We start from the raw sequence: 22,467 nt of genomic DNA, 5'->3' as shown, positions 1-22,467 counted from the left end.
CTCCAGTTTATCTTGCATTTATTTTGTTTATGCATAGCTTTTGGCATCTTATCTCCACTATTAGATTATAAGCTCCTTGAAGGCAGAGATTTTTCTTGCCTGTTTTTCCCCCTTCGTACTCTTGGAATTTGACTCTGGGCCTAGAACATGACAAGCATTTATTAAATAAATGTTGACTGATCAGTCAGGAGCCCTGGCTATATGGAAAGGACAGACATACAGTTTTGTCTTGTATACTGAGTATACTTTTCTGTTACTTGGATCCCTGTCAGAGTAAATGGGTTTATAATTTTAAAAAGTTCATGAAACTCTTTTCCAACAATAACCCTATGATGTAGGTAATTTCATGCAAGCATTATTATGCCCATTTAACAAATGAGAAATCCAAGATACCGAGATCAAATAACTTGCTCAGGAGTCACATAGCCAATAAGTGAAGGGACGAAGATTCTAACTCAGGTTTTCTGATCCACTATGGCATGCTGCCCGTTTTTCAAATATATTTTATTAATTTGTGATAATGAAACAAGAAATAGTAACATCCTGCTTTCTTGGATGTTTTTCTAGTATCAACTCAACTCAGCAAATACTTGTTAATATTTGCTATGTATATATGCAGGTTCTAGAATAGGGATAGATATATGGATATGATATGGAAAGAAATGTTTTGTTCACATTATAAAGAAATTTCTATCTTTTTCATAGTATATCAAAATCAACTCAATATCTAACTTACGTCACTTTGGGAAAAAAATTATCCCAACCCTCAGATTCTTTAAGTATCCATGATGTTAATATGAAAGAAATTTGGAGCTGATGTTCAACCTACCTTGAAGAACCTTATTAAGGAAATTCTTCATCATGTAGATTGCTGTTGTGTCTTCTGTTTTCACGTGATTGTCTGTGAACCAGCCATTCTCAGTTATGAGGATCTCTGGGTTGTTGTATTCCAGTTTAATCCACTTTAGTACTTCTCTTAAATTGAGCGATACATTTTGCCCCATTTTTGACATGGTACTTGGAGGTTTGAAATTATTGGGTCCAAAGGAAAAGGCAAAGAAATCAGCTGTACCCCTCACTTGAGTTTTCTCAGCTTCAGAGAACTGAGGGAGAAGAGGAAGTAATTTCTTCATGATTTTTGGATAGTCTCCATCCCCATGGATGGGATTGGCAAACCATCCCATCACAGAAGTCATGGATTGTTGGCACTTAAGGACATCCAGATTGTTTTCTGATTTGTTTGGTACAATCCAGTGGGATCCCAAGGTGATCGATAACAAACCTTTCTGATGTGGCCGAAAGTTTGTATTGTAGTTATGCCAGACTTTGGCGTGAGCCTGATAAGAAGAAAGTATTATTAGAACTTATTGTAGCACTACATCAATAAATTTGTTTATGGAATATCCCTTCATTGGCTGTATTAGTGACATGGAAAGGGGAGGGAATTTTCGTGGGGAATCCTGCACAGGCACAATCTTGCTATATGGCAACTTCTGCCCCCCCCCCCCCCTTGAAACCAGAAGAGTGAAGGTAAATCTTATTTAATGAAAGAGTTACACAGGGATATTCTTGCCAAGCCACAATCAAATCAATTATTAAGTACCTACTGTGTGCCAACTACTGTGCTAAACACTTTACCTACATGATCTCATTTATTCTTCACAACTATCCTGTCCGATGCTATTATTATTCTCATTATACTGTGTCAGAAACTGAGGGAAATACAGGTAAAATGACTTATCCAGAGTCACATAGCTAGTATTAGAATTTGAATTCAGGTCTTCCTGATTTCAGGCCCAGCTTTCTGTGCACTATGGTGCCATCTAACCGCTTCTGTTAGGAAATACAATAAAGAAATAGCATTTGTAAAAGCTTAGCACATAGTAGATGCTTAATAAATGACTATTTCCTTCCACTCTTTCTTTAATCATTCAAAGAGTATTATTCATTGAACCCCTCCTGTAATAATACTAGACAATGTGAGTCATTTATAGCAAACATATCAAACACTCAGTGGGATTGGAATAAAATGAAAATGTAATTGGGAAATATTCAAAGAAGTAAACAAAAATACAATAGAATATAGATAATGTTACTATGCATTTTTCTAAGTCAATATGTAGGCAACGGGACTTTTAGGTATGACTGAGTTTCTCTTTTTTTTTATTTGAATTGGCTAAAATGGTTTTCTTTGACATTAGAGATTTTAAAATATTGTTGGGAAGATAATATGCAAATTCACTAAACAAATTAGGGAATAATATGATAATAATTTATATGTATAATAGTTTTAATATTTGCAAAGTGCTTTACCTGTATTATCTTATTTGATCCTTTCAGTTACTCTATGAAGTAGGCGCTATTATTCCCTATTTTATATATAAGGAAACTGATGTTAAGAGAGTTTCATCTCTTTAGAGCTAGAAATGTCTCATCAAATCTAACTCCTCATTTTACAAATGAGGAAACTGAGATCCAGAGAAATTAAATGTCTTGTGTAGATTTACATAATGTCTGACACAGAATTTGAACCCCAGGCTTCCCAAGTGTAATTCCAATATTTGATCAATTAAATGAAACTTCCTATATGAAAGCATTGAAATGCAAAACAAAACAAGAAGATGCCAAATGTATGGCACAGATAATAAATGGAGATTTGGGCAGTGAAGGAGGGAAGGAATCATTGACTAAAGTTAGCATGATGGACTTTATGAGGGAAACAGCTTGCCATGTTCCACTATACAGAATCTGAGAATTCACATACTGCTTTAAAGCTGTATACATAAGTAGTATATTATTGTTGTTGTTATTTCGTGTTAAACTTCTAGTGTGAGATTCTGAAGGTTCTAGGACCAGTTCTGATTGGTTCTGAAGCTCAACATTTAATATTGGGAAATTATCTCTATATATCTGTATCTAAGCACACACACACACACACACACACACACACACACACACACACACACACACACAAGCCAGAGAGAGACAAAGCCTCCTGAGAAGTAGAATTGATGATCTTAATGGAGGTTTCCCTATTCTATGTTTGGAATCACTACTGATATTCAGGCTTTTTAGTAAGAATTCAAGAAATTCTCTGTCTTTATTTATAATCAGTATTTGTCCTCAGCAGACTTAAGAATTTGTGGCTGTTTTAGCCATAGTAAAGATACCTGAACAATGAGATTTAGTCTCATCAGGGCTTCCTTCCAAACTGCTAAGCTTACAAGGCAAACAGAGTTTTCAGGCTGAAATCCAAATAGCATCCATATTTTTAAAATGAAGCTGTGATAGAACTAGCTTGACCACTGCAAGGCTTCTTGAAAGTTTCTTGTTTTGTAAGCTTGTGGCTTTCCTGTGCTACTAGATCCAGACTCTAACCCCTAGCCCCATTGTTGAAAATCTTGAAAATATTCCATCCCACACAAATGTGAGACACAAAGCAAATTCATCACCCATTCCTACTAGACTTTTGACATGAATCCCGTGTTAGCTAATGATGTTTCCTTCGCTAGGATATGTAAAAGTTGACATCCAAGCAGAAGCAATGGTAAAAACCTTGGTTCTCTCAGAAACCATAAGATGGAAACCCAGCAAGCATTGGCTCCCATAGGGCTTCTCCAATGAGCTTTCTAAGAAAATTATCTACACTGTATATACGGTTCACTTCACTGGGTGACCTTGATGTACTTTGGAGTTTCTTTCACCTTTTTTTTTTTTTTTTTTGTTATTTGAAGAGGCTATCACTGTATCTAAGGTCATCTTTACTTTGGATTGGAGAGAGCTTCTCTATTCACATGCAAAGAAGGGGGATGGGTTTGGAAGCACCCTGGTAGTTAGAAGTTTATAGTATTTGCCAAATATCGAGGTGAAAGTATTGCTTAGAGATAGTGAGTTTGATATTTATAGTAAAACCCATTTGCTGCTTCTAATCTGTAGCTCATCAGGTGGTCTACAGGGAAAAAAAAATTACTTCTGTAATTTTGTACCATGAGCATTACACAACAGGTTTTTTTATGATTTTTTCCCCCCCAAGGTTACCATTTCTCTTGTACAAGGCCATCCACCTTTGGAATGATTGATTTAAGTTAGCTTCAACCTTTGTTCCTTGGATTCAGTAGCTTAAAGGGGAAGTTAGCAGGCTTTTTCTTTCAGCTGGCTGTTAGGTGCTATGGCATCAGAGAGAGACTGAGTTAATTTCTCATCCTGTTCTTTCCTATATCAGTATGGCAGTTCCCTTTGATGTTGCTGTTTGTTTCATGATGAGTCTTAGGAGAGATGAGATCAAGTAGCTCACCTGATTTTAAAATCAGAAGTGGAGAAAGGGATGGATATCAGGAAGAAATCAGAACAATTGATTGAAAAGAAAGAGCTGTGTAAGGGATGAGTTTAACACTGAGGAACACATATAAATCTGACTTGGGCATATTTATTGAGCTCTCAGTTTAACCATCTTAATACCTGAGGAATCTTGGGTAAATCACTTTACCTCCTTAAAACTCAGGTTCTTCTTTTATAAAATAAGAAGGTTAGAACTCTATTGTATCTTGCAGCTTTTAATTTATGATCTATGAACTCAAATGTTAAAACATTTAAAAGTGCCCCCATTCATTAGTCAAAAGTCGAGTCTCTAAGTCTAATTATTTTGCTCATATTCAATATTTCCTTAAAAATAATTGCATTTAAAGTGTAATAATTAACATTTGACTTGCTTTTGGAGTTGTTTGGTTCTGCACTTGAATGTCAATTCCAGTGAGGGCCAGCCAGGACTCTGCCTTATTTTCCCCATAGCATCTAGCACACTGCAGTAGATGGCAAAGGGTAGGGAAAGGAGTGGGATCTGTGATTTCATAGGTATAGGGGACTTTCTGGTGAGGAAACTCCCCTCACTAAACCAGATCAACACTTTCTCTGCAATTCAGTCTTGGTTGCCTAGAGAGTACTAAGAGATTAAGTGACTTTCCCAGATGTGTGGGCTTAATGTGTTGATTAATTGACTGATTGATTTGTTAAGTGAATGAGTGAGTGAGTGTACAGATAAATTCATACAGGAGAGTGAGTTACTTTTATATCACTTCGTTCCTCTGGCACTAAAAGAGCAGATATAATGCCTAGAAAACAAAGCCAATGTCACGAGAACTGTTTTTCTCTTTACTGTACTTCTAAATCTTTTTTTTTTTTTTTTTTTTTTTTTAATGAGCTTAAGCAACTTTTTAGGGAAAAAAATTAAGAACTTAATGTAATTAAACTATTTACATCATTTCACCTTCTCTTCTGATCTTTGTGTGAATACATTTTTACAAAACACATATTAGGAGACAGAGTAAAAAATACATGAACCAACTACATCCTGCTCTGCCTTTCTTACTTACATATTTCTATTAACAACATAGTTCAAGTCATTTGTGAACCCATTTTTAAGCCCGTCTCTCAGAACATCTCCAGGGCAGCCAAGTCTGAGTACAGACAACTGGATACATACACAACATCTGACATGTCGGGCTTCTATGACGGGCTGCCTTCCAGCTCCATATTGGGTTTTGCACACTCTGTTGATCATTTCTCCTTATTGATTTTTCATGATGCCAGATGCTTTAGTAAATGCATGCTAATTCATTCTTGTGAAACACTTTTGATGAATTTCCAATATGATAAATTATATTTGGAATCAATGGCCAGCAAAATCAGTTACAAAGTGAAATTAATTGTTGCCAAAGGAGGAAGTCAAAGCAATTTCATTTACTTTGACAAAATGGTGGTAGGATTAAAATGATCACGAAAAATTAGCAACTTTTTCTTCATCTTTACCTAATTGAGGTTTATAGGTGGACAACTTTGGAGTCATCATTTATTTATTTATTTTTTTTGGGGGGGGGGGCTTTTGATTCATTGCTTTTAATTTTTTAATTTTTATTAATTTATTTTCTTGATTCACTGCTTTAAAAAAAATTCAGTTGATAGAGTTGTATATCTTTCTTTACTGAAATTGCTTCATTTTCTTTTGATTTCTTCCACCATCTCTCACCCTCTCACTGGTTTAGCATTTCTGAACCTAAAATCCAGACTCACATTAATTACAATTGCTAATGGTGGATCAAAAGCTATCCTGGAGCAGTTACTATTAGATGCTAAGCCCAAAAAGATTATGTGAATACTGTTGCCTTAAATGTTGACATGACCTTGAAATTCTCTTTTCTCAGCAACAGCTGTAACTAGCAATCATGACAAGTGAGGCAAAAATTGACAGGAGGAGGGGAAAAAAGAGACCTGCCTCAGAAAAAGGCCCTGGTCCTTGGTTAGAAGGCCCATTGCAATGGCAGACCTTGGGAACACCTAAGGCAGCTGTTGAAGGAAGGAAAACTAATAAGTGGTTTTCATGTGAGTCACTAGGAAGGAGGTGCATTTGTACTGAAGAGTGGGTAATCAATCAGTCAACATTTATTAAGTGCCTACTGTGTGCCAGGTCCTGTGTTAAGTGATGGGTGATAAAGAAAGGTACAAGACAGTCACCCCTCTCAAGGAAGCAACCTGCAAATAATTATGAAGGATCAGATCAATTCGGTTTATTCATGGTGGATGGAATGTATTAGGAAATACTTCTCGGCCCTAGCTGAAGGGTCCCTGAAACGGGATGAAACAATATGAGATATTTATTGTTTTAGTGGACTCATTATCTCAAAGTGGCTACACCTTCCATGAGTATAGTTCCTAACTCACACATGTCTTTTCATTCTGTTTAATTCTAATTCATAGCTTCCCATTACTCTTCTCTCAAAGACTCCTAGGGATGCCATAAGGCTCCAGTGAATTAGTGGATTTAAAGCATTTTGCCATCTTCAAAGCATTATGTACATGCCAATTGTTATTTTAATTACGATTATTGTTATTGTTTTTAGTGGCTTATAGTCACTGTCCTCCAATCTGATGATGGCTTCATTCCCTGTGCCTTTCATTACACTGCTGCTGAGCTCACCAGTGCTTATAGAACAAGATAGGGGTGTTCTAGAAAATGTTTATCAACTGGGCTATCTAGGGGAAAATATGCATACATATACTTTTTTTTTTTTAGTACATTGGTACTATAACATTGTAAAAATAATGCTATGGATTAATAGAAACAGCAGAGAACCAGACAATTAAAATGTAAGCTATATAAAATCCCAACTAAAACCCAAATGTGTCTAATGTATTCATTCAGTGGCTAACTCAAAGCCCAAGAAAGATAACATTCTCAATATGATAAAGTACTGCAAAACAATTGGCAATTTTCAGTTATCAAAATCATACATACCCTTTTAAACTTAATTCGTATTATGAATACTTTCTTAAATCTAGACAATAAAAAATAAAATAAACTTATAACCAATAAGCCAAGTCCTTTATAGCTCGCAGATTTCTGAGATATAAATGTTCATTTTCAAAATTAACAATTGGCTCTCCCAATTAACTGAGAGTTGGCTCTGGGACACTACTGATGATAGTCATATTCATTCACCTTTTTTCAACCTATTGCCTCAACTCCTTACCCCTTCATTAAACCCAGAATCCTCTGATTCCTAATTCCTCCAAGGAGGAAGAGCTGAGAAAACAAGCATGACAATGGCAGAGGGGTTTTTTTGTGATTATCTCCCTCAGTATAGCAAGAAAATATAGCAGGTTAGCAGCCTGGTTTCAGGGAGACAGGAGAAAGGAGTAATAGCAATTGAGTGAAAGCCTGAGGCATTTGAAGGAATAGAGCAACACTTGAAGTTCAGGGTGTGGAAAGGCTACAAAGGATGGAGGAAGAGCATCAGTTGATTTAATGTCCCATACCCCTTGTCATGGCTCTATTCTCAGAATAGTCAAAATGTAAATGTTAAAAAATCCTTTAGAAAATATCCCTGTATCTCAATACTTTTATTTTGAATCTTTTAAATTCATGTTTTCTATTTATTGATTCTGTCATAATTTTTAGTTTTGTTTTATATATCTTTCCAGTGCTTGAGCCTATTCAATCATCTTATTCGTCATTTTCCTATAAATATATTTTCAAGTTATGTTTTGAAATATATTGACTATCCTTATTTTATTTTAAAGATTTCCCCTGCAATCTCATGGAAAATTAAGTCCTAACACATTTATTGCTTTTGAAATGATTGTCCTGTCTTGTTATCTGAAAGTGTAGTCATTATAGAATTCAAATATCAGCTTTAAGAGGACTGAATTGATCAAATGACTGAGTCAAAAATTAATTATGATAACAAACAGGAAAAAAGGGAAGAGAGAATCCATAATTTAATTAAGTGAAGCATCTGTTGGTTTTCTCACATATTAGGAGACAGAGTAAAAAATCAATATTAGCTAATTGATGCTTTACTGAAGTTCTCCCTTGCCTAGGGGGCATTTACTTGCCAACTTTGTATGAGGTTTTAAGTTCTTTATTTGTATTATATTAGTGATGAACTTGGTGGTCACAAGACTAGAGCTTTAATCAGGTCAAGTTGATGTAGATGGGTGACCTAAATGAAGCTTCTCATGGCAGCAAAAATAAAAAATAAAAACAAATAAATCATAAACATAAAACTGTCAGCCAGTTCTATATTGAAAGAATCCTAGAATTTCAGAGTTGGGAGAGATTTCACATATCCTCTGCTCCTTGCCAGTTCTAAATTTTCTCTTGCAGGCAGTTCCTTTGTCTCTTTTAGTCTCTTTTTTAAATTTAAGAGAGTATTTTATTTCTGTCCTTACTTGATTTTTAACAGAGAACTGAACTGCTCAGTAGGTGATTCGGCTACGCTTCTGATAACTGGCATTACCCACCCAGCCAGAGGCTTAGTCTCCAGGAGTGGCCATCTGGCAATCAGAAGCTTTTTGGAAAGACTCCAGGAGACTCCCAGGAAAGACTCCCAAGTTGGCAAGACTAAGTAGCCCGGTTGTTAAAGTCTTGTTTGGGGAACTCTCCTGAACCAGAGAACATCTGAAACCACTAGTGCTATATCTCACTATCAATAGAATGACAAAGTTCAATAGAATGACAAAGCTGGATTTCAATTTGGACGACAGCTCACTTAGAAAACCACTGAGAGTTATGATTTTTTTTTTTTTTCCTGAGGCAGTTGGGGTTAAGTGACTTGCCCAGTGTCACACAGATGGGAAGTGTTAAGTATCTGAGATCAGATTTGAACTCAGGTCCTCCTGCACCACCCAGCTGCCCGAGAGTTATGATGTTGATTTTAACATTTGATATACACAGTGGTATTATGCCTTCTCCACTATCCCCACTCCTCCAACAGATGGGGTTCCAGTTTAGCATTCTCTTAAAAGAGAGAATTTATCGATGGTACTTTCAGTTCTGGACAGCTCTGTGGCACAGTAGAGTGCCAGGCCTGGAATCATCTTCCTGAATTTAAATCTGGTCTCAGATACTTACTAGGGGGGTGACCCTGGGCAAGTTACATATCTCTGTGCGCTTCAGTTTCCTCATATGTAAAATGAGCTAGAGAAGAAAATGGCCAATTACTCCAACATTTTCTTTTACCGACAACCCATGTGGGGTTTTCCACATGGACCACAGAGTCAAACATGAGTCAAAAACAACTAAGTAGCGATAACAACTTTCAGTTCTGCTGCTTTCCAAAGGAAACATATAGACCAGTAATGAATAAAGTAAAGTAATTACTCTATATTTATCTAAGTTCCTTTCAATCCCCTTATTTTCTCTTTCTTATTGCTAGCTATTTTATTTGAATAATCGAAGCACGAGGGTTTGTTTTTTGGGGGTTTTTTTGTACTAAAACCAAATGAAATCTAAGCTTTCTGCCTGTGAGTTTAATTGCCTTAATCTCCTATTTTCATTTGTTCTTTCCTCCCAAAGTTTCACACCTTTCAGAGAAAGACCAAGGAAAGATGGAAATCAAAGTCCAATTAGTCATCTTAATCTGGTAAATCATTTTTTTGTCACTCCATAAAAGGTCACATTGGCATCGCAAACAGGAAGCTAAGGGACTTGATGATAAAAGCATAAAAATAGCATTCAATAAAATGAAAAAAGAAATAAGCAATAAACTTCTAACTTTTTGGTTAAAACTGTCATAGTCTGTGCTATGATTTCACTGGTAGGCGATACTTCCAATTTTTCCTATTGCAGCCCAGCAACTGTTCTATGACTTACAGGGTTTGAGAGCTTTCTGGTGGGCTAAGAGAGTGCAGAACTTGACACTGGTCTATATGGAAGCTTTTTTTTTTTTTTAATTAAAAATTTTTTTAAGGTTTTTTTTTTTTTTTTTTTTTTTTTTTGGAGACAGGTTCTCAAGAGCCTGTTGTTAAATTTTTATTGTGAGGCTCAGACCCTGGCAAATACAAATGTACAGCAGACCTGCACATCAGAGCTTGATTTATTGTTTTCTTAATTTTCTAGACTTAAGAAAGTGATGCACAAAATATAAATTTAATGCAGATTAAATTTACAAATGTGTCCTGGTTACAAAAAGATGGTTGTTAAACATTTTATTATTTTATCAGATGTCCCTGATACTAAGGAAAGCTTTCTAACAAATTTGCCATGATGCCTCTCCAGCTATAGATTTGCTGTATGAAATACCAAAACAATAGAGTGCACTCAAATATTGAGTTTAGAGTTCAATGTTTTTAAATAACTGACTCAAATCATATTACTCGATCTGATTAATCTCCTTAATTTGGGGAATTCCATAATGGATACTTTTTTCTAAAATTCTCTACTCGCAGGAATATGTAACTATGGGATGAGTGCTGGATTTGGAGTGAGTGATTTTAGGTTTAAATCTTAGCTCTATCAGTTATTACTTGTGTAGCTTAGGGTAAGTTCTATAGCATACAATCTCTCTGGACCTCAGTTTCTCCATAAAATATCTGAGACGGCTTCTGCAATCCTTTCTAGCTCTATGATTTACAGTTTGAGCATCCCATTGTTTTTCTACTAGTAGTCTAAACATGAAACTTTGTTAATATTCAATAGTTCTGATTGCATATTTTTCTTTAGAAATAGATCATTTTCTAAAACTGAGATTTCTTGCTAAGTTCTTTTTTTTTTTTTTAACAAATATTTAATTAAAAGAATTATCACACAGATATTAACGTACTATTTTTCAACAGTTCAACATGTTACTATATAAGCCCCTTTAATAGCTGGCACATTTTTCCTTATTTATTCATGATATTTTCTGATCCAGTTGAGCTCGATTTTTTATGAACACTTATGAGAATGTTCATATTGAATCAAGCTGTTTAAATAGGACAGCAATATCATTCACAGCATATTTATAATTACATTTATTTAAACTTTTGTTAATCATTCATCTAACTACAATTTTTTCTACTTAATGGATAGTTGGAAAGAGTAAATGTTGCTCTGCTAAAGGATTTATAACACTTTTTTGTAGTCCAACTGTAGCCTATTAATTTCCTGCCTAAAATGTAAATAACTAAATGTGGAATTCTGATGATTGAAGCTACCTTTGGGACCTTTTATCCACACAGCAAAATTTAAGTCCATTTATGCACATTTGACTAATAAGCCTGTGGTTGTTCATTAGTTCATTCATTCAATAAATATTTATGAAAGGCATGCTATAATACTGGTTTTTAACCCATTGGTCATTATTTCTTGGTGATATATCTGTAAAGTCTCTCTTTTCCCTGGAGGCTTTTAAATCTTATGAGGAATGATTGAAAAGCTTTTAAACTTAAAGTGAAGAGTAGGGAGAAAATTATCACATATATCTACGAAGATAGAGATTGCAGAGAATCCCAGGTATAACACAGAGAAAATAAACATAAAACATCTATACCATTGTCTATTTGTGGAGAGACAATCAAATTCTGCACCAAAAAACTACTAAAATTAAAAAAAAAAAAGGTGAGAGAAACAATAGTCATACACAGGAGACATGCAAGATAAAAGGGGGACAGAATTAGAGAAAATCTGCCCAAGTAATATGGAGGCAGGTTTCAGATTGCTTAAAGGAAAATTTCCTAATAATTATAACTAACATTATTCAAAAGTGGTAGATGGCTGCCTCAAGAAGGGGGGAATTTCCCTTACTGAAAGCCTTCAAGGAGACATTAGACCACTACACTGGCTCTATCACAGAGGGCATTTCTGTTCAGCTGCAGGTTGGATTACATGACTTCTAAGTCCATCTAATTCTGAGATTCTCTAAATTTCTAGTTCTAAATGTACTGTGAAGTAAATATGGTACTGCAAAAAAAAAAATCCCCCCCAAACAAAACCAAAACCAAACAAAAACCTAAAGGGTAACAAATCAGTATAATACTTTAATCAACTAATTGATATAAAACCAGTATATTGCCAAAGACCTTGGGTCCGCATACATCATTTTGCATCACATTTATGAGAACTTTAAGTTTTTATCAAATAATTAAAAGCCATAATTAGGAAATTTTGTGCCCTGAGCCAAAAGCTACATACTTTTCTCCGAACAAGTGGCCTGAATGCCACCTATCTATCAGCCCTGGCTAAAGATACTACCACATAAGGGAGATGATAGATGTTTCCTTCAGGCCCATCACTTAGTGGACATTTGTTTTAACTAAATATTCCTGGTTCTGCTAAAGGACTGTGAGTGCTGGAAATAGCCTTTAAATTTAGCATCTAGAAGAAAAACTCTTTTGAATATGATCAGTCTTGATGACTGTGATCCAGTTGCCAAACATTTCCTTTTGTTTAATATCACAGTAAGCATTTTTTAACTATTTGGAATAATTGTCTGAATACTTTTAATTTTACATTAATTTAGTAGCAGATTCAGCAGGAGACAAGTTTCTCTCAGTTCTTGTCAATTTTTTTTTGGGGGGTAGTGTAGAAAATAAGAAGTTCCCTTTTTATTATATAATTTGTTGGGAACTGTTCCTCAATGACAGGAAAAAAGGAAGGAAACAAGTATTTATATTTATTGGATTCCTACTATGTGTCAGGCATTGGAATATCATCACAATTGATCATCAAAACTACACTGGGAAGTAGATGCCATTATTCCCATTCTAGAATTGGTAAAACTGCTACAATTATTATTTCGTTTGATCCTTACAACAACACTGCAGAGATATCATCATCTCTATTTTACATATGAGGAAATTGAGGTAGAAGGAGATTTAGTGACTTGCCCATTAATGAATGTGTGAGGCTATATTCGTCCTGAGGTCTTTGTGCTTCTAGGCTTGGCTTTCTATCTGGCCATCCACCTACCTATTTATTGTTTAGCTAAACATTTTTGTACACAGTCCATTAAACTAATAATCCAGTAACATATCCAGAGTGGATTCAGGCAGTTGGTAGCAAGGTAGACAGAACTCAGAGCTTGAAGTCAGTAAGACCAGAGTTAAAATCCAAGCTCTGACCTAACACAGTGTGAGGCACATAGTAAGTGCTACACAAAAGTTAGCTATCAGTATTATTTTATGGCCTCATTTCCTTGTGCTATTTAAATTTTTAAAAATTAATATGACAATTGTAGGATTTTTTTCTTTGTAACCAGGAGCTGACTGAAGAATGAACCTATAGATTCATTTTAAATTATTAATCTCTTATTATGAATGTTAGAAAGTGCTAGGGTACAATGTGAATGTTTTTATTCCTTTCAGGTTCTCACTGACATTAGGTTGCAATTATTTCTGATGTGTGGATAGTTGTCCAAATCAGCTTTATTTTGTAGCAATAAAACAACTGTTTTTATACTACTAATGTTATTATAATACTAATGATATTTGTTCTCTTATTGGCAAAATGATGCAATAAGTTTACACATATATATATTACTATGCTTATTTTATATCAGAGAACTTGAGTGATTCTCCTCAGAAGGAGATGAAGTGAATCTCTCAGTTCATAAATTCAAACTTCTCACTCTAAGACCCAACATATTTCTACCCTGCTTCTCGTAAAAGCCTCCTTGCTCTTTGACTGCTTATTGATGACTAATATAACATATTACTTCACTTTATTTCCAATGGCTAAAAGGAAAGCCTATACCGGCCTATATATCTTAATGTATTTCTGAAACACCGGCAATGTTATGATGTGGTAGCAAAGAAGGCTTAAGCATAAATCATACTGGTAGTAACTTCACAATTGTTAGGGTTTTTCTCTTGAGGTTCTTACACCCTATTTTTAATAATATTACTATAGTTTTAGGATAGATACAGTATGAAAATATTTATCTTAATAATAAAATTATTAATAGAAAGTAGTGACTGTGATTTGTTTTTTACATTTTGAAAAAAAAGTTTATAACAAGTACAATATAACAATGTGTGTTGATGTATATGCGATTCAATCCAAGTATTTATTGTTTATTGGGCTAGCCCGATAAGTATTGACATAATCCCTCAAAGAACTTACAATCTAGTTGGGGATGAGGCAAAAGGAATAAAGTCCACCCATAGACTAAAGAAAATGTAGACAGGCTTAAGGAGGGGGGAGGTAAGGGAAGGAGGGAGAAAAAGTTAGAATACAGTTTTACAAAAATGAATGTTAAAAACTATACTGACATATTTGGAAAAATAAAATACTATTAAAAAAAAGAAAATGTAAACAGAGATGACCTATTTGGTGACAAAGCTTTATAATTTATGAAGTGGACTTTATGATTAAACTATTAGCAAACTAGCCAGGGCAAAGCCAAAAATGGAGGAAAATTTCCTCCTCGAAATAAATGCAAAGTATTTTCACTAAAGGCTCTAGTGTATACAGTAGCTTCTCTGGCTAATTCTACAATGTAGGCTTCTTAAATGAGGAGGTCTGTAAATAAATTAGGATCATAGTAGAAAATCACTGACCCATCAAAAATATTTATAAGCTTAGAGGAATTAACAATAATGCAATGAAAAGGAAAGTTGGAAATTGAAATTTGATATTCTGAGAAACCAGTTTTAGAATGTCATTCCTAAACCACATTTTTTAGGAAAAATGCATGGCAGAATACCCTGAAATTAGATGATTTTGTGATTTTTAAAGAGAATTGGCCAAGCGTCTAAACTTTGGCAAATGAGTCTGCAGAGCTTCAGTAAGAGTATACTGACTCTAATGAAGTTAAAATAGCCAACCGATTTTGTTTAATAACCAAGCTAATCTATAGCAGTCCAAGAATTATAGTTCATAAATTTCCACTTTCCCCAGGAGAAAAAAATTCTTCACACACAACAAATTGTACCTCAAGTTTGCTTTACTTATTCTAAATCTGTCTCCAAACGAGGCATACTTTGGTAGGATTTTTGTTAGTAGTGTTTTTGATTTCTGAAATGTGACTTCATTACATGGTAACTAATTCTGGGATTAGGAGATACAGACCAGCTCTGGGTAAACAGTAATTTAGAGAATTCCCTTGAAGGTGTGGTGGTGGATTTAGATCTGTCTAATCAAGTCAGTTAGTTACACAACCACTTTAACCTATCCTGTGTCCTTAGGACCAGGACTGGATTAGGGCTATGTTAAGAAACTATCCCAGTAGGGAAGGTGAAGATCACTCTTTGCTGAATTCGAATGCCATCTCTTTAATTGATCTTGAAGTCCTTATACCTTGAACTGTAGGGGTGGTGACCCCTCTATCTCTGTTGCCAGTAGGGTCCCCTTGATTTCCTGGAGCTGGTGACAGGCATCTTTCCCTTTGGTTTACCAGAAACAAAGACTGGGTTTTTCATTGGCACCAAAGAGGAAAGGAGAAGAAAATACGCAGTGGATTTTCAGTATCCTTCCCAGGTCATATTCTGTCAGCCAACAAGCAGTTATTAGTGCTTACTCTGTGGCAGGTATGGTACTAAGCTCTGGACAAATACAAGCAGAAAGAGTCCTTGACCTCAAGGAGTTTACATTTTAATGGAGGAAAACAACATATAAAAGGAAGCTGAAAGGGGGCTGGGGTGACAAGAAAAACATTCATATGCACAAAAATATTATGGTAATTTTTTGAGGTAATAGAGAAGTGGAAATTAAGAAGATACCCATCAACTGAGAAATAATTGAACAAATGACTTCCATATAATATCAAAAGATATTAAAAGGGTGAATCCCAGTGGAGAATTTACAGGGAGTCACATAAGAAGACAAGATGTGGTTGGAATTCAGTATGTATTATTGGAGGAGATACACACATTGATAAAAATCACAGCACCATCATTATCAAAGTATGAATCTGATGAGCTTATAGAGCCTGGAAATCTTAAAATATTAACTACAAATGATCAGTACCAAGGGATAACCCAGGCCACAAGATGAAGCACTAAGGAGGAGATTTCTCATTTCACCATGTGGAATTAGAATTTTTTTTTCTGTTAAAAATCACTTATCCTATAATAAGTCATAAAGGGACTTCCCTAAGAGGAAGGGGAATTGGGACAACCTGGAGGCTTAAGTTTCAAGTCTCCTTGGCATTTCAGTTTATGAAACCATTAAGCTTTCTTTCCATTCTTCTTTGGTGTAGTCTATCACTAAGTAGCATGTTTCATGATACAGTTTTTATTAGCCCAGAAATTATAATTCATAATCTTTAAATTGCAGTCAATTAAGTTTATTATGTGGGATTTTTAAAAAGATAAAAGTAATAATATAGAAGGCATAGTTGTTATTAAAATAAATCCTTGAATTTTAAACTGTTAAAAAGCTTTCAAGGAAATAGAAATCTTAATTAATTTAGAATATATTTTTTATTATATAAATGTCTACACTTAGATATGAATGGGTTAGTTTTTTTCTGTTAAAATTTAATTTTGTTAAATCTTAACATATTTATTTATACTCTAAGTATATGAAATGGAAAGGTATATAACAATCCTTTTTTATGCAAAGCTGATACTACCTATGAGATGGTGGCTGAAATCCTAACATAATCTACTATCTAAGTAGGTGGGTGTGGCTGGAAAGTGTGTGCATGGATACTTTTATGTAATAATTTTGTATTAATTATGTTATAATTAAGTAACATACAGAAAACATAACTAGAGTTACCAGACAGATCTATATGTTGAAAACTTATAAAGGGAATGCAATTTTACTGTTCTTAAAACATTTTTAGTTTATATAATAGGCAATAAATGTTTAATTATTATAACAGAATTTTAATTACATCTTTTACTAGATTGTATCACTTTATTATTAATCCTTTTTTAACCCCATTATCAAAATGTTCCAGATCTGATGCAAAACTTTAAACCTTTTTTTCCTAGCCATTGATAGATTAAATATGAAATTAAATTTTGGATTTTCTTTTTGCCATTGGAAATTGTGGAACCTTTTTTGAAAGTGCACTTATACAAACTTTTTATATCTAATTATATAATTATTTTATAGAAATATTATCTACATTCCTATTTTTGTTCATATTTTCTCATTAGAATTCTAATAATTTAAATGTCTTTTAAAAGATGTGACTTTTGATATTTTCACTGCTTTAAGATAATAATACTCCAATAAAGCCTTTCCTCATATACTTCACAATTTTTACCTTACTAACTTCAACTTGAACACTTGGATTAAATGGAAGTCATATTTTTTCTACTATTTAAAAAAAAGCAAGGCAAATTAGAAATAATATAGTTTCAAAGTCTGCATATGGAATTTTACACGTTTGCAATTAAGCATCCCTAATCATAAACTAGAAACCATAAACTGCAGATTTTTAAGCATTTTTATTCTAACAGAATTCTGAAGTGGTTGGTTGGATCTCTGACAAGAAGGATTCTTTTCTCTTTAGGAACAGAACTTGTATAACCTTTGCAGTGATCCTGCAGATGAAAACAGACATTTGTACTAATATCATATGGAGCTATGGATAGAGTCTTTTAAAAAGCATAACTCGAAATAATATATTTTAGGAAACTAACATTAGGATTAAGAAATTGAATTTAAGACAAACCACCATTGAAAAAGACCAGAAATAGACAGTAGGTAATTCTGAAAAATAATGGCAAAGGATGAAGGCAGTAAAAACAAATTTAAAATTCATCTTTTCCTAGCTTCATTCTCTAGTTCCACTAGACAATTACATTTAAAAAAAATCTGAGACTCTAACATGAAACCGGCTCTACTGTACCTTGATCAGGTTGTGTGCCACAGCATAAACAGCTGCTAAGTTCCCTTTCTCTCCTGGTGCATGCATACCTGTACCATAGCCGTGCCAAGCAACTAGATACGGGTTGTGTATTGTAATCCAATATTTAACACGGTTTCCAAATGTCTGGAAACAGTAAGTCGCATAGTCGTTGAAAATCTTTATTATGGTTTCATTTTTCCACCCCCCATATTTTTCTTGTAGTGCTAGAGGCAAGTCCCAGTGGTATAAAGTAACTATAGGCTCAATGTTTCTATGGACAAGAGAGTCGAGGAGAGTATTATAGTATTGAAGTCCTTTTTCGTTGGCATCTGCTACTATCCCATCTGGAAAGAGCCTGGGCCAGGAAATCGAAAATTGATAGAAAGAAACTCCCAAAAACTCCAGCGCAGACAAATCTTTCCCCAGAAAAGCATAGCTGTCACTCGAGTCATCTGTGTTGTTGACATCTCTGAGGTGTGTGCTGATGAAGTGATCCCATATCGAGGGTCCCTTACCATCTTTTTTCTGACTTCCTTCCACTTGAAATGCTCCAGTTCCTACACCCCAGAAAAAGTTTTTTGGGAAAGTATCATATAGAAATATCTGAGTTTCATTCATAGGATTAAAGGTATGATCTTTTTTCCATATAGATTGTCCTTCTCCTGGGAATCCAGTAATGGTTCTTGTGAGGAAAAACGCCCAGAGGATGACAGAGCCTTTCGGTCCGTGGATGAACATTGTTTTCTTGTAGTGTGAATTTTTACAGTCAGTTTTCTTTCATCGTGTCTGAAGAAAATCCATTCATTCCCTGGAGATCCTGCTGCACAGTCTGCCTTCATTTGCTGCTAACTGCTGGACTGTCTTATCAAAGCTTCAGCAAAAGCTTGTGATTGTAAAGGTCTGTCAATGATTAGCTTGAACTGTGAGACCCAGGATGAGTTACATATAGCAATGTAATTTGACAGAAGTAACCTTCTTATAGTAACTAAAAAGTCTAGCTATTATTTTATTATAATAGGAAATGTTAAAATATGTAAATATAAAAATACTACCATTGATTTTTATATATTTAATTTGAAGTTAGAGAATCAGTGTATTGAGAATGAATAAGAAAATGTCATGGATATTTTCTGTTCAAGCTTTCAAACTGACATGATTGAAAAAACGTTTTAGCCAGTTTTGAAGCAAGTTTATCAAACATATTCCGATTTTACAGTTTTTTTGGGATGAGTGGTTTTATAATTTCATCTTAAGGAAAATCTTAATACCAAATACAAATACTTAAGAAAAGCAAATTCTAACAAAAAACTAAAGCTACACAATTTCTCAATATCTATTTGTGATGAGATAATATTTCAGCACTAAAACATTTGTTTTCATGTGGAAAAAATAAAGGAAATATATAATTGCCAAGGAATTGCCATCACATTGATTTATCTAGATAGCATCTGGATAAAATGTAAAGTTATTTACTAGTTTCATATTTAAAAACATGAAAAATATGAAGCTACTAGGAAGAAAAGAACAATTATCTTCCAATGAATGTGCCTCAAAATTTATCATAATTATCATAATTTATGAAAGCAAGCTTTATCTAAGAGAGTTGGGTAAAGTAGAATAAGGGTAAAACTAGTATTAACTTTCAATTCACCTGTTCTGCTCTTAATCAATCAATAAATGTTTATCAAAGATTTCTGGCTATAAGAAAATGTATTAAAGAAGTATAAGATTCTCTGCTTTCTAGAAGTGAACAATATAGGTGAGGTAAGACACAAAGAAAAAATAACTAAGAATACAAGGCACTATATGACAAGTGCAAAATGAATAGAACAGATATTATTTGTAACAGAGCTATTCCCAAAGGATAATTATTTCTATAGTCATAGGCTCATGGTTACAAAACTCGAAGAAAGCTTGCAGGTCATTCTAGTCCAGCTTGCTCATTTTATAGAAGAAGGAATGGAGGCCCTGAGACGTGGTGACTTGCCCAGAATCACACAGGTAGTCAGTGGCAGAATTAGGTGTCAACTTTATTCTTGATATTTTTAACAGTGATTTTATTTTTAACTGATTTTTAAAATTCTTCATTTAACAAACACCAACTAAAGTGAACATTTCCATATACAAAGTAGAAGAGAAAAAGAATTATAAATGGGAGCATGAGGATCTGTATAATGTTCATATAATTTGCTTTTTTCTTCAATTTAGAATGACAAAATCATAGATTTTGAGAGTGGGAAGACCCCTCAGCAACTCAGTAGCCCACTTCATACACACAAAGAAATCCCAACTATAACATTTTCCACAAATGGTCTTTTAGCCTTTTCTTGAAGATGTTCAAGGAAGGGTAATCCACCTCTTCTCCAGGGAATCCAGTTCACTTTTGGCCAGTTCTAATTGTTAGAAAGTTTTTCCAGATATTGAGACTAGATTTGCCTCTTTGCTACTTTCACCCATCATTCCCCGTTTTCTCTTTTATCCTCTGATCTTAGTTCCTCTTGCACATGACAGCCTTTCAAATACTTAAATAATGTTCTTTTTGAATCTTTTCTTTTCCTACCTCAACTCGGTTTCTTTCACTGATCCTTACATAGCATGGATTCAAGATTCTAGATTATTCTGGCTACCCTTCTTTAGAAATTATCCAGATTATCATTGTCCTTACATCATCATGCTTAGAACTCAACCCAGATGAAATCTGAGAAGAGGAAAATATGGTGGTACTATCATATCCCAATTCCTGGAAGCCCCACCACTTTTTAACACAATGTTTCTCTATTCATTGAGCCTCTCTCATCTTCTACTTTGTGAAATGGATTTTTTAATACCCAAGTGCAAGATTTTACATTCATTCCTATTGGATTTCATCTTCTTAGATTCTTTCCAAAGTCCTAGTGTTTCCAAATTCTTTGGGGATCTGATTCTGTCATATCTTGTATTAGCTTTCTCTCTAATCTTTGAGTTATCTGAAAACTTGATGAATATGTCATGTATACCTTTACAAAAGCCATTGATAAAAATCTCAAGTAGCATAAGATCAAGAGATCTCTGGGGAACTCCAGATCTCCTGCAACATTGACAATTGAACCTTTAACAACTATTCCTTGATTCTGGCTATTCACTAGTTTTGAAATCACCTGATTACATTATCATTTAACCCATACCTCTCTATCTTCTTCACAAGAATAGCATGAGATACTTTATCAAAAGCTTTGTTAAAATTTAGCTAAACTGTATCTATAGCTTTCTCTTCATCTCATAATATAGTAAACTAATCCAAAAAGAAAATATAACTTCCAAAGCTTTCTTGCTAGTCTGTGTTTCCTTTTGTTCTCTTTTCTATATTTTAAAAAATGTGATAGTGACTCTTTTCTTTTTCTTTTTTTTTTTTGGGGGGGGGGGCCCAAGCTTATTGCTCCTGCTCTTTCCCTTGAAAATCCCTACCCTTCCATTTGAAAATTGTGATAAACCATATATAGTCAAGCTAAACATTCCTACATTGGTTTTATCTGTAAATATATACAGTATGTTTTATTCTATAGCTTGGTTCCATTAACTCTTTTTCTAGAGATGGGTAGCATGCTTCTTCATCAGCCCTCTGGAATCATGGTTGGTCTCTGTACTGAACTCAGTCTTAAGTCTTTCTACACTGTTTTTCTTCACAGTGTTGTATACATTTTAACAGGAGTATTCAAGCCTTTTCAATGTATGTCTCTCATTAATATTGGTAACTCTTCATGTCCTAACACAGTCCCATTATAATTTTTTTTTTTAACCCTGAAGCAGATTTTTAAAACTTGGAGAAAATCTTCTGCTACCTTTGTAATAGGTTAGATTACCTTGTTCATGTAACCTACTGCTAAAAACAAAACAAAAAAACAATTCCAATGAATTGTTTAGACTGGTTGGTCTACTCCCAGAAACTTTCCATTAAGCCCTTTAGGGACCTGGCCTCTAGTTTGAGAGACGTTATACATATTTATTAAGATGTGTAGAAAGACAGTCTTGTGTGGTACATAGAGGTCTAGCTTTGCAGTATTGCAGAGCAAGCTTCAAGTTCTGCCTTTGATTTTGTCTTTTATTTCATTATCATTGGCAAGACACTAAATGTCTCAGTGGCCTAATTGGCTCTCCGAAGTTAGGGATGAGTTGCAGGTTTTCATTTGGTGAAAGACATTTTTGCATGGGAATGTCAGTAGACTGAGGAAGTCATAGGTTTAGACAAAGAACAAAACCAATGGAATGTATCATTATTCATGATTAAGTTCTTTTGATTAAACCTTAGTGCTCCATATCCTTTTCATGTCATTTGTTCCCTCCCAAGTAAAAAATCAGTTATATCTGGGAAAATTTTCTATCTTTTCTTTGCAAGGAGATAGAGTACATATTCTCATTATATAAGAAGTCA

At 34.3% G+C, this 22,467-nt stretch overlaps 1 protein-coding gene across 1 annotated transcript in view; it reads right to left on the bottom strand.

The window, feature by feature from the left end:
- The window catches only part of KLB (klotho beta), a 33,043-nt gene extending 14,050 nt beyond the window's left edge, over positions 1-18,993 (bottom strand). Inside the window, 3 exon segments of the mRNA XM_074276685.1 lie at positions 830-1,337; positions 18,060-18,815; positions 18,818-18,993. Coding sequence (XP_074132786.1) covers positions 830-1,337; positions 18,060-18,815; positions 18,818-18,898 — 1,345 coding nt within the window. The 5' untranslated portion in view covers positions 18,899-18,993.
- Positions 18,994-22,467: the final 3,474 nt, after the last annotated feature.

This window comes from Sminthopsis crassicaudata, chromosome 6 (genome assembly GCF_048593235.1).
Source record: "Sminthopsis crassicaudata isolate SCR6 chromosome 6, ASM4859323v1, whole genome shotgun sequence".
Lineage (NCBI taxonomy): Eukaryota > Metazoa > Chordata > Mammalia > Dasyuromorphia > Dasyuridae > Sminthopsis > Sminthopsis crassicaudata.
Note: the sequence above shows the minus strand (reverse complement) of the source record. Positions and strands in the feature narration are given on the sequence as shown.